Source organism: Pseudorca crassidens, chromosome 6 (genome assembly GCF_039906515.1).
Source record: "Pseudorca crassidens isolate mPseCra1 chromosome 6, mPseCra1.hap1, whole genome shotgun sequence".
NCBI lineage: Eukaryota > Metazoa > Chordata > Mammalia > Artiodactyla > Delphinidae > Pseudorca > Pseudorca crassidens.
Window position 1 is genome coordinate 7,402,483 of NC_090301.1, and position 15,734 is coordinate 7,418,216.

General features: G+C 35.7%; 2 protein-coding genes across 10 annotated transcripts in view; one reads left to right on the forward strand and one right to left on the reverse strand.

The window, feature by feature from the left end:
• Window positions 1-15,734, reverse strand: part of GIGYF2 (GRB10 interacting GYF protein 2) — a 126,393-nt gene that overhangs the window by 65,429 nt on the left and 45,230 nt on the right. For all 9 annotated transcript variants that reach the window (XR_010944175.1, XM_067740200.1, XM_067740204.1 and 6 more), the window contains 2 exons: window positions 14,653-14,764; window positions 13,756-13,796 (listed from right to left, as the gene is read on the reverse strand). Coding sequence is in view for 8 of the 9 variants with exons in the window: in XM_067740200.1 (XP_067596301.1) it covers window positions 13,756-13,796; window positions 14,653-14,764 (153 nt within the window). In the remaining variant the exon portion in view is untranslated. The remainder of the gene's footprint in view (window positions 1-13,755; window positions 13,797-14,652; window positions 14,765-15,734) is intronic.
• On the forward strand, window positions 1,897-10,420 carry KCNJ13 (potassium inwardly rectifying channel subfamily J member 13). The gene is made up of 3 exons (XM_067740209.1): window positions 1,897-2,082; window positions 6,994-7,469; window positions 9,596-10,420. Exons 2-3 carry the CDS (start codon window positions 7,010-7,012, stop codon window positions 10,216-10,218), a joined length of 1,083 nt encoding a protein of 360 aa, XP_067596310.1. The 5' UTR covers window positions 1,897-2,082; window positions 6,994-7,009; the 3' UTR covers window positions 10,219-10,420.

A 15,734-nucleotide genomic window follows, 5' to 3' on the forward strand; every position in this document is an offset into this window, starting at 1 on the left:
GGTACAATTATGGATTATACTGGAGTGCTTTAGCCAGAAAGAAAAGCAAACAATTTAGGGATACAGAATTGAATTTAATAAAGAATAATGTACCTGATTCTTGGCATCTTGTTTAATCATTATAATTTGGAATAAAAAATAAATCAATCAATGAACAGATATCTAGCAGCATGTATGTTCATTTATAGAAGAATGTTTTAGAGCCATCTCCAACTGAAATCATTAATTCTGTTTAGACGGGAGGGCCCATGTATTTTAGGGTGAAGTTGGTTTATCATCTGTGCCGATATCAGTTTCATCTCAGCTAACCGGGCAACTTCAAACAGAAATGAGTTTATGTGCTCCGGCTATTATAATGGGAGTGCTATGCTCCTAAGGAGACACTCTAGAACTGGTCTACGACATCCATTCAGTTAGCAATTAGGAATCACTGTTTAGAGACCACAGCAGACTTTCAAACTGTGAAATCCAGAAACCAGAATACTTCTTCACTTGAGACATTTCTTTCTTGACAATCATCTTGTAAATGATTTCTGTCTGAATGTATTATGGAAAGGGGCTTCTAATGTTGATAAAATCCTTTACTATCTTGCTTACTATAATGTCTATTCAAGACACATGGCAGGTACACCTTCAGTACTGCTTTCTGAAAGGCAGTGTTACACTATATTTACTGTCTTCCCTCTTCCGCCCCCAATCAGTAAACTAGTAATTGATATAAAGTACAGTTCCTACCAGAACATGCAGGGAAGGTGCATCACATCACAAGTCTCTCCTTTATCCTTTTACCTTCTCTAGTTCTGAAGGTCAAAGTTTGCAGTGCTGTGTCTGAACTTGTATTGAAATGTTTGGCATTAATAAAAACAAAGAAGGAATTAATATATTTTTTAATTGTGGGGGGAGGAGAAGGAATCTACAAAGGCGGATTTCACTTTCTAAGCAGCATTATATTGGTCTAGATTAATAATTTTCCCAGCAGGCCTTCCATGATTTTACTATGAACAATCGCAGCCTTTGTATCTCAGATCCCCTTACATGTGACATTTGATCAAAGTTTTAAAATCAGCAGCTAATGGAGGTGGAGAAAAGTCCTGCTCAGTAAGGCATTATACAAAGCTATCCCACAGCTCATTTTGAGGTTGCTACACACTGGATCACAGACGTTTTCCAGCTAGACATTATTTAGATGTTTAAGTTTCTGTACCCTGAACACTATATTTATTGCATGTCATCATACTTCTCCTGAGGGAAACATCCCCTAAACATCACTAAAGCATGATTTAAGAAAATTCTTCAGTTTTTTCACACAGGTGTGTTTTTTAGAGATAGGTGTAAGGAACCAAACAATTAAATGTTTTCTTATTCAAGGTTTCTGTACATAGCCTTAAAAAAATAAAATAAAAAAGTCTGCCTCCTTGCCCCCCAAAAAAAGATTTCAGGTAACTAAATTACCTCTATTACTAGTTCTAGAATTAGTGGTAGTCATTCTGATGAGATGGGATATGAAAAGAAAACTAGTAAAATCAATTCATTAATTTCTACCTAAAAGTCCTTATCCAAGGAAATATTCCCAAAAGAAATGGAGGAAAAAAAGATTAGTAAAGGAAATATCTCACACTTAAACATGCTATATAAGGAAAGACGGCTGAAAGGAAATCTTGCAGGGAATTTTATCCCTTTGAACTTGTAAATAAACTCTTAAGTAAGATTATGCAAACTTACTAAAAGACCGGTCCTGATTAGAGAGAAAAAATGCACCCCTTCTCCAAGTCAGTTCTGGAGGCTTTCTCCAGAGTTGTTAAGGTCTGTGATGGGTAAAGAAAGACCTCCTAACAAACCAGCATTCTTTTCCACAGGATCAGAGCTAACTGGCCCCCCGCAGACTAAGTGACCAATCACATCAGCTTCAGCTGAAAGCAGCCCCCACGACATTATAAACAGAGCAATGTGAACCGTAAACCCAGTCCAAGAAGAGAACCTACAAGCTGGACTTGTAGATTAAAATTACCTCACCAAAAAGACAGTCTCTGAAAGCTTCCTCCAGACCTACCCGTGTATAAAGCTGGCCCAGCAAAAGAACTGGTGAGTACATGAGAAAATATTCAATCTTATTTCTTTCCTTAAGGAGAACAGAGAAAAAAACTGACTGACAAATAGGGATGGAGCTTGATATTGCCAATAGAGTTTTAAAACAAAGACATTACATACAGGATCATACATTAAGGTTCTTTATTCTTTTTCCTTAAATTTTGGAAATAGAATAATAGTCCTCTTGAAAGCATTATTGGAAATTTTCTTCTTAATTGTTTTACTAAATGTATACTAATTCTCCATTATAATATAGAAATGGGAAGAGAAAGACCCTGGAAAAAATTCAGTGGCTTTTTAAAAAATGTATCTTTTTCATTTGGAAGGGATTAAAGAAATCCAAAATGAGCAAAGAAAAACAAATGACCCCCCCCCAAAAAAAATCATTTTGTTTTTACTTTTTTAAGCCATAGGAAAAATGATGAGTGTCCTAATTTCTTAAGCATGAAATTATTGCTGAAATTAGGTGCTTCTACAAATAAGAAATTAAAATATAAAAGAATCTCTGAGCTTATATAATAGAATTAGAACTCACACTATTTGCCCTAATTATGGAGGGCAGGAGAGATGATTATGACTCTCTCCAGTCTTAAACTGTTTACACCAGAAGTGAACAAATACACAGTAATACTGCAATCATTTAACATTTGTAGTTATTATGACTTATATCTTAACTGTTTAATATGAACTATACTACTACATTACAACATGACAATAAAAGACATAATTTTGAGTGCTACAACCTAATGAGTAAAATGAATCCATTATTTTGATGACCAATGAAGCATCCAAACTATCATTTTTATAAAGTACTATTTTTTCCATCAAACAGTTTATAAATGGGCAAATATTTTATAGCCCACACAGAGAGACACAAGCAAACCATCCCAATTCTACTTTCTACTGGGATCAATTTACAAGAATCATATAAATACAGACTAGGAAAAACACATTCAAAAAGCACTTGTGTACCTGTAGATATGAAAATAACCTGGAAATATAATAGTATAAACATAATGTCTGTCCATCAGACACTTTTAAATTTGATGGAAAGAAAATCTACATACATTGGGCAACAATAATGTTTTAAATGCCATACAAGCATATATAAAATTATATAGTAAAAAATCACACAGGAAACCTCTATCAGTGGAGGGAAATGGTAGTAAGTTTACAAACATGTAGGATTTTAAAGGATCATGTTATTTAATTCCCTCTTTTCTTTCTTTCTCTTTTTAATATAAGGAAGCCTGGCCAAGGGGATTGGGTAGCTCGCCCAAACTGGCACAGCTATGTAACCAACAGAGCCAGAACCCAGTCAGCTAGATTTCCCACCCTGTCTTCGTTATGCTAAACCACACTGACTACATGAGTGCAAAGAATGGAGTTATTCAGGGTAATCTGTTAAGTGGGGACTGAAATCTTACCTCTCTCAAATACTCCACTTTCCAGCACCATCTAAACCAGATTTAGGAAAGTTTTATATATAAAAAGGATAATGCTTCACTGTTTTGATATTAGCCTTCTGACTGCCCTGTTCACAGGTTTTTTTATGTATTTACTTAGTCGCAAGAGAAAAAAAAAACTGTAAAAGCCTAGAGCAAGAGTGCTACAAAAGCTATAGGTAAGAAGTTACAATCCTGAAAAGGCCCAAATGAAAATAACTGATTTTGTTAGCTATAGTATGTATACAAAGGCTGTCTCCTCAGGTAATGAATTTTAGAACTTAATGAAGCAAGCTGAAAATCAAGAAGAATCATGGACCTTTCCGCCCACGAATTACTATGATACAATTAGCAATCAGTGGTTCCATAAGTGGAACAGCACTAGTGTACAGCTTCATCATGGGCATTTTCACATAGGCAGGAAGCAAGAAACAATACAGGTCAAAGCCATGGACAATGCAAAACCACACAGTGGTTCACAAACTTACTGGAGGCAGCCAACTACCCTTTATTGCTATACCCTTCTTCAAGTGTCAAAATGTCTTTTCTTTTATAAAATTATGATGAAAGTATATTTTTAAAATTATTTTCTCACCTGGCAAAATACAAATTTGGCAATGCTTTATAAGAACCCTCCTCTCCACATTTTGTTTTAACTCTGCTGGTCTATAGGATCTAAGACTAGACTATGTACAATAATTCTGATTGTACTAATCTTCAAACCTTACAAGATGTCTTCCTTAACTGAAAATATCCTTCTTGCCTACAAATCTAGGTCTTAGCCTAAGCATTTCTGAAGAACAAATATTCTGTAGGAGCTCTTGGACAAAACTAGTCAAATGTAACGTGTTATTCACAAAAGCTAACTAGGGTCAAAATGTCTATTTTTGAGGCAATATAGCACTGACTCTGGACTACGGACTAAGCAGGAACTGACCACCACTTACTACCTTTGTGATCTTAGGAAACTCACTGTGGCTCAGTTTCATTATCTATAAAATGGGCATTAATAATGGTACTTATTACTAGGAAAGTTAAGAAACATTATTAATACCAGTAAGGCAACTAATAGCCCAAGAGGTTACTCTGTGCCAGGCACTGCTATTGGCTTCACATGAGTCAATACATGTGAAGTGCTTGGTATGATTCCTGGCACATAATAAATAATATATATTAGCCAATATCATTAATCATTACTGACATAAAAATCATGCATAAAACTAACAATGATTTAAAATGGATATTTGAGACACTTCTGGGGACAGGAGAGTTCTAAGGTGCTAAAAATCAGGCTGTCAAAGACTATTTTGTGAATGCAGTACCAATCATCTTGGGACAGACTTTTATCTCACCAAACTCTAAATAGATAGCTTCTTGTAGTTAAAAAAAAATAAAAATAAAAAAATAGCCAACTGTTAAGTTAGTCGGACTTGCAAAATAATCCATACGCCTTGTGAAAACTTCTTTTATCTGCCTGATCCTCAGTGATCTCATCTGAAAAATGGGATAAGAATGTCTATCTTAAAAAAAAAAAAAGAATGTCTATCTTGCTGAGATACCAAAGAATTAGAGACAATGCAGTAATGAAAGCACCTAGCACAATGCCTATGAATATTTTGTTATTATAATAATTTCCAAAAGGGCAGAGATCAGGTCTTCTAAAACATCAAAAAGTCTAGCAAAATGAATCACTAAATAACTGTGCCAAGAAAAAAAAATTAAATAAAATGATAATGACAACTTGTTAGGATAATAAATTATAAAACATTAATGCCCTAAGATTTTTTTAAAATTTATAACATGAAACAGAAATGACCATCTAATCTAAATAAAGTTAACAATCAACCCAGTGTTCCATCAGCAACTCATATGTGAAGAAAATATACGAAAATGTCTCTAATATCACCAATAAATGTTAAATCAGCCTTAGGACAAAAGGGAAAGCATATACCCAGCTGGCCAATGCCCAATTCCAACAACACAGGAAGCCAGTCTCCAAAGCCCCAAAGTCCCTAGACATAGGAGGGTCCATCCAGCAAACTCAAGCAAAGCATCATTGTCATTCAAAAGGTAGGAAGGTGATATGCAACACTTCCAAGGGCATCTACTTCTGAAGGAGGAAGCATCGAAAAGAGTCATGTATAAACACCTAGTACTGGATTGTGGCAAAGAAGAAAGGCAGATTCAAGGGAAGCAAAGTTGCATTTCCCATTCTGTTTCTGCTTGCCTCTGCGTAAGTCTTTGACACCTTTGTCATATTCAAGGATGGTCACATGGAAAGTGCACATTAGATTTCGACTCACCACACAGAGAAAAGAAGAAACACAGATGAAAACCGTTTATAGCTAAAAACTAACTTTACTAATGTTTCTAAAATTGACCTTTAATGTCTTAATGATTATTTTAGTTCATTAAACTCGAAGCTTTTTCTTCTGGTTCATTTACTTCTCTTTTTTCTTTTTTAAGGCATTGCCTTTTTTTAAAAAAATTATTTATTTACTTATTTGGCTACATCAGGTCTTAGTTGTGGCATGCAGGATCTTTAGTTGCGACACGTGGAATCTTTAGTTGCAGCAAGTGAACTCTTTCAGTTGTGGCATGTGGGGTCTGGCCCCCTGCATTGGCAGCCACTGGAATCTTAGCCACTGGACCACCAGGGAAGTACCCGGTTCATTTACTTTCAAAATTAATATTACCTTGGAATCTTTACCTGGAATTTCTTAATTTTGCCAAGAAAATAATTTTCTGTCTACCCCACAATCTAATCAGCATCTAGAATATTCAGAAGGGCGGCAATCCATGAGCCACAGAAGGAAAGACTCCATGAAAATGACCACAAAGTAACAAAAACAAATAAAACCTAATCATAGAACTTTCAACAGGCTAATTATAAAGCATACAATGGAACTATGGATCTCTAAAAGCTTACTCTTATCCTAGCAATAAGTGTGGCTTCAAAACATTTTCAGACAGTTCAACACTACACTTCTAAATGATTTCTATTTATTTAAACAGAGGAACAGATATTTAATGTTCCTTTTCATTATGAATTATTCATAGTTATAAATTATTAATTAATTATGGAAAGTTGTTACACATAATGTTTAGTCAAATCAATACATACTTGAAGCCTCGACTTGTGCAAGAAAGATACAGGAGTATCAAAAAGAGACATGAATCGTAATCCCAACCCTTGGGGATTCGTTAATATGCCAAACAATATTTTAACAGTCATTAAAGGAACCAATAATAGATATCCTAAGGCAATCCATGATTAGCTATCAAATGAATGACTTAGTCAGTAAATGCTCCCTTATGTAAAGAGAAAGAGCTATCAGACTGGGAAAGCTGGCCCAGCAGTCAGGGAAGCATTCCAAAAAAATTACAAAACAAAGTCTCAGAATTTATTAATATTACCTGAAAAACAGTTAAGGGTTTACTAATTTACTCTTGATTTCAGAGAATTACAGCCTGAGATGGATGGCAGTAATTGCAAAGTTATTGCTCCTCTCCTAACTCAGAGATACCGGAGGATGGTCACCAAGGATGGCCATAGCACACTTCAAATGGATGGCGCTCAAAGAGGTCTTGCATATCTTCGAGACGCTTGGGGAATCCTAATGGACATGCGCTGGCGCTGGATGATGTTGGTTTTTTCTGCTTCTTTTGTTATCCACTGGCTTGTCTTTGCAGTGCTCTGGTATGTTCTAGCTGAGATGAATGGTGATCTGGAACTAGATCATGATGCCCCACCTGAAAACCACACTATCTGTGTCAAGTACATCACCAGTTTCACAGCTGCATTCTCCTTCTCCCTGGAGACACAACTCACAATTGGTTACGGTACCATGTTCCCCAGTGGTGACTGTCCTAGTGCAATCGCCCTACTTGCCATACAAATGCTCCTAGGCCTCATGCTAGAGGCCTTCATCACAGGTAATTGTTTTTTGTATTTTGTTTGTTTTATTTTTGGCTGCGGTGGGTCTTCGTTGCTGCGCGCGGGCTTTCTGTAGTTGCAGCGAGTGGGGGCTACTCTTCATTGCAGTGCACGGGCTTCTCATTGAGGTGGCTTCTCTTGTCGCGGAGCACAGGGTCTAGGCACACGGGCATCAGTAGTTGCAGCACGTGGGCCCTAGAGTGCACAGGCTTCAGCAGTTGCGGCGCGCAGGCTTCAGTAGTTGTGGCACGCAGGCTCTAGAGTGCAGACTCAGTAGTTGTGGCACACGGGCTTAGTTGTTCCGCTGCATGTGGGACCTTCCCGGTACAGAGATCAATCCCATGTCCCCTGCATTGGCAGGCCGATTCTTAACCACTGCGTCACCAGGGAAGTCCCCACAGGTAATTGTTTTTGTTCTTAAAAAAAAAAAATGTATGAATGTTTTGGAATGGGTATAGTCAGTTATAAGCAACGGTATTACAGAATAATTTATTTGCATCATTGGCAGGTAATGCCTGAGACTGAAAGGAAGAGCCTAGGGTCAAACAATAGGAGAAATTTTAAGAAACCTCTCTCTATACTTAAATTTTACATACTGAAATTTCTTAAGAAAAAAGGGATCATTATGCTACCAGCCAAAAAGATATTAACAAAAAATCTAAAAGGAGTTTTTCAGAGAAGCTAAATATTTTGTTAAATAAGTGAATAAATATGTTCAATGCATATTTTGACAGTCGTTTTACCTAACAGAGGAATTTGATTTTTTTTTTTTAACCTCTACTGGGCTAGAATTTTCTCCTCTGAGTTCATCTTTTCAACATTTACTCAATATTAATGAGCCCAAAACACCAGTCAGCACTGCAGATTAGAGAACAAGTATACATATCCTGAGCATGTACTGGAAATAGGCCACAATGATTGTGAAATTTTGCGTATAAACCTGGCAACACATGACACTCTTTGCTCTAATAAAGTAGGGCTAGTGATATATACAATTAAAAAATAAAAAACAAAACAAAGAGAAAACCTTGTTTTAACACACTATGGGCGATATTAACAGTGGTATGGAATAAAGTCCCAGTGTGCAACCAACTGGCTTTTACAACCCGTAGCAAATCACTTAATCTTTACAAGAAGAGTTCTTACACTGGGCCACTCGATAAAATTTAGAGGATATGTGAACTTAGACAGGAAAAACTTACATCTTTTTTTTCTTTTACACTAACCTCCAACTGAAATTTGGTATTTCCTTTGATTATAAATGTAGGCAACAAAAAACAAAAGCACTGGCAATACCCGTAACTTTGTTACAAACAGAAATCCCAGATATTTTCATATCATACTATAATACTTCAAAATTACAGTACTAAACCTCCACTGTATTTTTTTATTTAATGCATTAAAAAAGCACATATGGTACACATTGTAATTTTTTAAATGTTCAACTGGATTTCAGTGTATTTGGTTTCCTGTTTATATACTTTATTTTAATGCATTTAAAGTGTAATTCTAATAAGAGGTTCATAGACCTCACCAGCCTGCCAACATCTGTGGCACAAAAGTAGTTAAGAAACCATGATCTACCTGCTGGGGGGCACATGGAGGATGCACTTGAAGGGTACACTGAAAACCACCTTAGAGACAGAGCATTCTTAAAAGAAAAAAGGTTTGTATAAATTTCAAAGTTAAAAATTCTTCAATGTCACTTGTTCTACAGGTCCCCTCCCTACCCCAAATCATTCTACTATGAATCTAATCTCTATTTAAACTTGAAGTAATCTGGTTGCAAGTAAATTGCATTTATTTTCTGTTATTTTTAAAGCAGGGACAGGAATACAGGAAATGACCACTCCTCCACTTCATAACAAACTAAAGTTTTACATTTCTATGTAACAAAATGAATTGTGCTTACCCATTTTGAAATCGCAGGTTTAAAATAAAGAATGTATGTACCGTTTTGCAAAATCCTTCAGGCTAATGAGAAATTAACAAGTTCAATTCCTGACTCATTTCGAAGGCATGGCACCAAGAAATGTATAAAAATTTGCTAGATCCTTCTCATTCAGAAAAGGTACTGATATTTAATCTGTTCATTCTAAAAAAAATTCAATGGTTTCTAATTTAGGTGCCTTTGTGGCGAAGATCGCCCGGCCAAAAAATCGAGCTTTCTCAATTCGCTTTACTGACTTAGCAGTAGTAGCTCACGTAGATGGTAAACCTAATCTTATTTTCCAAGTGGCCAACACTCGACCTAGCCCTCTAACCAGTGTTCGGGTCTCAGCTGTACTCTATCAGGAAAGAGAAAACGGCGAACTCTACCAGACCAGTGTGGACTTCCACCTTGATGGCATCAGTTCTGAGGAATGTCCATTCTTTATCTTTCCACTAACCTACTATCACTCCATTATACCATCGAGTCCCCTGGCTACTCTGCTCCAGCATGAAAATCCTCCCCACTTTGAATTAGTTGTGTTCCTTTCAGCAATGCAGGAAGGCACTGGAGAAATATGCCAAAGGAGGACATCCTACCTACCCTCTGAGATCATGTTACATCACTGTTTTGCATCTCTGCTGACCCGAGGTTCCAAAGGTGAATATCAAATCAAGATGGAGAATTTTGATAAGACTATTCCTGAACTTCCAACACCTCTGGTCTCCAAGAGCCCAAACAGGACTGACCTGGACATCCATATCAATGGACAAAGCATTGACAATTTTCAGATCTCTGAAACAGGACTGACAGAGTAAGAAATATCCATAGCGCCCTATTTTTTAATGTATTAAATATACTCAGCCAGTTATGCACCTATTTTTCCTTCATCATATCTCATGTTTTCTTTTTTCCAATGCTGATTACATCTTTCTGATTACATCACGGTGATCAAGCCTCCGCCCATAAAAAAAAATGGCTAGCAATACACATTGTGGAAATATAACATTATACAAAGTTTGTATCTGTGGTTATCTGCTGAAATCAATGCATCTGAATGTAACAGATATTTACAATAACAGAAATGCTGTTGGTGAGTTTGTATGGATGTGGTATGATACCAGTAACGAAGGTAAAATTGACAGTGAAGTTTAACACAGCTGAACTCTAAGAAAATCAGCCATAAATTTCTCATTTTCATCTGCAAGTTGAAGCAGCAGCCTAGTTTCAAACCTAGCTCCCTGGGTAGAATGATGATTTCACAATATTTAGTGAACACTCTTTTAAAACTGTTATTTCTTCAAGGCAACAAAGATCAGTCCTTTGGTTCTTTATAAAACAAAACTAGGGTAAATATTACCCCCTTAATTTTTAACAGCTAAGAACAAAAACTCACAAGAAAACAGCGAAGAACAGATTTATACATAACTCTAAAAGCATTTGAGCATGACACCCAAACACATGCACATATTCATACATTTGTGGCAGAAAGTGATCAGAGCAAGTTAAGATAAGACGCAAAATTATATCTACTTTAAAGCTACCAGGCATACTAATCAAATAGTGATTTAAAAATTATAACCAACCATTCATCTGAATAACTTCCGACCTAAGTAAAAACATTCCCTTTCTACTTAGGGTCCATTCAATGGTATAAGAACCTCGTAGATGCAAATATATTTACGTTTTTGTAGGTATAAAGGTTTAGATATAATTCAACTAGGGGAAAAAATCTCCAACAGAAAAAGCAAAAAATAATTAGGCAATGAAGTATTTTCAAACCCAAATTCCTGTTTCAAACTTCAGATAGTTTTTTCTATAAACACAAAATGAGTGTTTATTCACCAGCAGGAGGTTGGACGAGATGAACTCTATTATTTCTTTCCAAATCTAATACTCCATGAAAATTATGCTTTCTCTGCTTTTTTAATTTTGCATATACTAGGATGAACACTTTCCCTTACCTCCAGTTTAACTTAAGACTATCCTCTGTAAATCTGCCATTTCAATAAAAAAATCGAACTGTCCTCAAACAGGAACCAAAAAAGTCACCCTATCAGATTTCAAATAGATTTGTTGCTGTTATTCTTTTCTGAAATTTCCCTTATCCAGGTTTATGTGAAAAAAGTGAAAGATTAACCCTCCCTACTGGTGATGACCCACACAGGAATCATCTCTTAAAATAAATACTAGCTAGTAAAGGGAAGCAGTTGTGAAAAGCAGGGAACAGCAGCAAGTCACATTTTTCTACTCCTAGACCAAAAGGAAGAGAAAATAAAGAACTTTGGAGTGGTCTAAGACTAATTATAGCAAAGTGTATCAAGGACACAGAAACTTAATCACTGCGAACTTTTGCTGTTTGAAAACCTTAGGCATTCTTAAGTACTAGCTAGACCAACAGGTTTTCCTCCAACCCAAGATTGTTGTAACACATATAATCAGCAAGAATTCTTATTTCTATAATAAAGTTAACAAGATTCACCTAACCTGATGAAAACAAGTACTGAAGATTTACATGGTATATTTTTTCCTAAGAGCTCTACATCACTTACACAGATCAATTCCAACAGTTCAGAGAGGCTGCCTAAAGTCACGCAATTTGGAAGTGAGCAAGACCTGTCTAGGATCTGAGTCTCAATATAGATGCAGTATATTCTCCATTCAAGTCATAGAAGTCTCTTACTGTACTATTTATACATAAACTCTGCACCTGAAAATTAGATATAACTTTCCCTACACACACACCCCCAAAAAGAACTCCGTTGGTATACTAGTGCTATTTAATAAATAGACAACTAAGAAATGCAATCAAATACTTTTGTCTAGGAGGCTGAAAGCTTCTGAAAGAACTGTTCATGATTCTTTTACTTTAAAGAATCACATCTTCTATGTTAAGGATTAAGTTTTCTGCAAAGGCCCCATTATCCTTTCAGGTGAATAGAGTACAGACTGAAAGAGGGGGAAATTTACTGGAAAGTGGGAAGAGCAGCTCTAACTCCTGGCTTTACAGCTCACTTACCTGGGCCACCTGAGAAATCAGTGACGATATCTCGGACACATGACCGGGAGACCACGTTGGAACTAAGTTAAAAAATGCTTGTGGAACCCAATCCAGATAGCATGACAGTCCCAACAAACTGAAGACAAGGAGATACTAAAAATCATAAGGCCTACTTTTATATATGTACAAGCCCATATTACCAACTGCCAGCAGCAGTCTAATAACCCAAAATTGCTATGTCTGCTTCAAAGCATTTCACACCAAAATGCACTGAGCTGAACCTTTCGGTATCACCTGGATTTTTTTTAATGATCCTTTAATTCCATCCTCACAGAACCATACCGTAAGATGATCACCAGAACTGACCTCCCCCTATGCAGCAATCAATTTCTATTGAATAGGAATTATAATTTGAATATTACAGGCCTTTTTCCACCTCCACATTCTCCCACGGGTATTCACAAGGGTCATGCACAATTCTAACCCAGATGCCTCTAATTCCACCCATTTCTCTACACATAAGAAGCAAATATATGGTAAGAACCATCTCTAACTTTAAAAAGAACAAATCATTCTGGAACCTTCAGTACTCAAATTATCTTAATTTGATGTCATAGGACGTCTCACAATTGATCAATATGTCAGTGTGTCCCAACAAACTAGTTAAGTACTGCTGTTCTTGGAGAAAGTAAGATACAGTATGAGCAATTTTTTTTAATCTACAGTATTTTCAACAAAAGTGGATTACTTATAAAAAGAGAAGCTCAGAATCATTAACACAGTTTATTTAATAACCTGAAGTGAGCATCTTATTTAAAAAAGCATTCAATAAAAGCCACTACAAAATATTTTTATAGATCTATGTGGACACTGCCCTGAAAAAAAGAAAGAATATACATCAAAAAGACCAGATGAATAAACGACATTCACAGTAAGAACATTCACAGTTTTAGCCTTCGCTCTCTAATACAAAAGCGATCATTCTAGTATTTTCTCTATTTCTTATCACCTGTGACATACTACCTGCACTGGAAAAGGAGTTAATAGCCTGCTTCCTAACTTGAAATTTCAATTCGTAAGATAGCCTTAATAAAAAATACATGTCTTGCAGAGAACACACAGACCTAAAAAGTTAAATCAAGTAAATCCTAATGGTTATATTTATCATCCCTGGTTTCATGCAATAAAGCCCTCAAATAACCATGGAACTCCAAATGCAAGCAATGCTACAACCCCATCTACTGGAGAGACGCAACTAATTTTTAATAAATGTATCCTTATGTGTGAGCCTTGTTAAGAACCAGTGTCATGGAAATCCAGATAAAAATACTTCGAAACAGTAAGAAAGTCTTACCTACATCTTTTCGCCCTGGTTTTTCAAAACGTCTATCACCCCTAGAAAAGGTAAAAATAAGTTTCAAACAAATCTTGAGAGTAATACATAGATTTCCCATTTATGACACCCATTTTCCTATCTTTCTTAATAGCATTTCTTTCTTTTTCAAATTATAAAACAAATACACTGTTACTGCCTAACCTTTGGAAAATACAGAAAAGCACAAAGATGAAAACAAAAATATCCACCATCTCACCTACCAAAAGCTAGCTTCTATAGACCCGGAAATGTTATTTTTTAATTAGATACATGTTTTATTTTAGGTATCTGCTGTACAGAGCTTTATATACTGCTTTTAGAATGTGTTTTTACATATCACTAGATATTTTCAAAATTATCCTAACTTTAATGGTTATATACTATTCTACTGTGTGGATACACTATTATATAAGAAACCACACTGATATTAAGCTGTTTGGTTTATTTCGCATTATTTTATATTATAAATATTATCACAGTGGACATCTTTGTACATGTATCTCTGTGCAACTGCCTTTGCTCATCTTGAAAGACTTCATATAAAGTCACAAACAGTATAGAGAAGATGCTTTGATTAACAGCAACGAACAGTAAAATGAAGATGCTTCCCACTGAGCACTAATCAAATAGCAAATCTAATTAACTATTAAATATCCATGCTGGGACAAAAATATGAATGTATTTATCTAGAATGCTTCTTCCTTTAAATAAGGATCATTTAAACATTTCTAACATAATTGATATTCAATTAACAGCATTTTTTGAAAAGGGAAACCTTGTAACTCTACAAAGAGCCTTCTCCTCTGCAGAAAGCGGAAAAGAAATGTTTTTTACACCAAGAAACCTTTATACCAAGATGTGGATCCTTTTAGTTACCTTTCCTCCCAGCTCTGCGACCTATGCATTTCCCTGCCACCTCCTCGACCAAACACACCCTCTACTTCATCAAAGCTTCTTTGGTAGAAACCACATTCACCTCTGCCTCTGCCTGAAAATAAGAAAACAGAAAAAAATAATAGTCAGATGTCAACATCTGGCACAAGTTCAACATCAAACATTAATCTCTGAAGTTCTGTCTATATACCAAGTAGGATGTCTACATTTAAATATTTAGCAAGGGCCACTGAATCTTTACCAGTGAGACCAATGACAGCACTGAAGTAGCTAGACCACAGGAGGATAAAAAAACAAGTTAGAAAACTGTGTAAGCGTCCCAGTTCCAGTCCTGAACAAGAAATAGTATCAACATTAAGCTCCTTAATAAAAAATTCAATTGTGAAATTCTAAGATCAGTAAATCAATACTACAAATCAAACCTTTTATTGTATTATTTTCAACAAAAATGGAAGATGTGGAGAGTTTGAGAAGAGAGCAGATAAAGTACAAAAGGCAAGCACAAATGTCAAATTAATTTCTTTAACTCCGGAGAAAGGATAATTTAATTGGGTCAACTCTAAACTAACAATTTTGTGAACTAACTCCTTAAAGGATATTCCACAGCGACCAAAGGCACTCTTTCCCATTTGCTCAAATCTTGAAGAAAAATATCAGGCAGCACTAAATATTCGAACTGCAGAGCCAGTAAGAATGTGTGGATGTAGGAATTTAGAGGCTCCAGTGGCTCAAGTGTACACTGGCCTTTACTGAAAGCAATTTGATTAATCTATCAAAATTTGACTCAACAATTCTAACTAGAATTTATCCTAATAGAAATACTCGCACAAATATGCAAATACATATATACGAAGATGTTCACTGCAATTTTTAAAAAAACAGAACTTAATCAGTAAAGGATTGGCTAAATAAATTGATAAAACAATTCAGCAGAACACCAGGAAGCCACAGAAGATAAAGTACTGACATTAAAAGAAATCTACATTATTCTGCTGAATGACAGAAGTATGCCCCAAAACAATATATATAAAAAAGATTCCATGCATATAAATGATATGGCTGCA

Coding starts and splice junctions, on each gene's coding strand:
- KCNJ13 (XM_067740209.1), top strand. CDS start 7,010: ATGGATGGCAGTAATTGCAAAGTTATTGCTCCTCTCCTAACTCAGAGA. Junction 7,470..9,595: donor GCTAGAGGCCTTCATCACAG/GTAATTGTTTTT, acceptor TTTCTAATTTAG/GTGCCTTTGTGGCGAAGATC.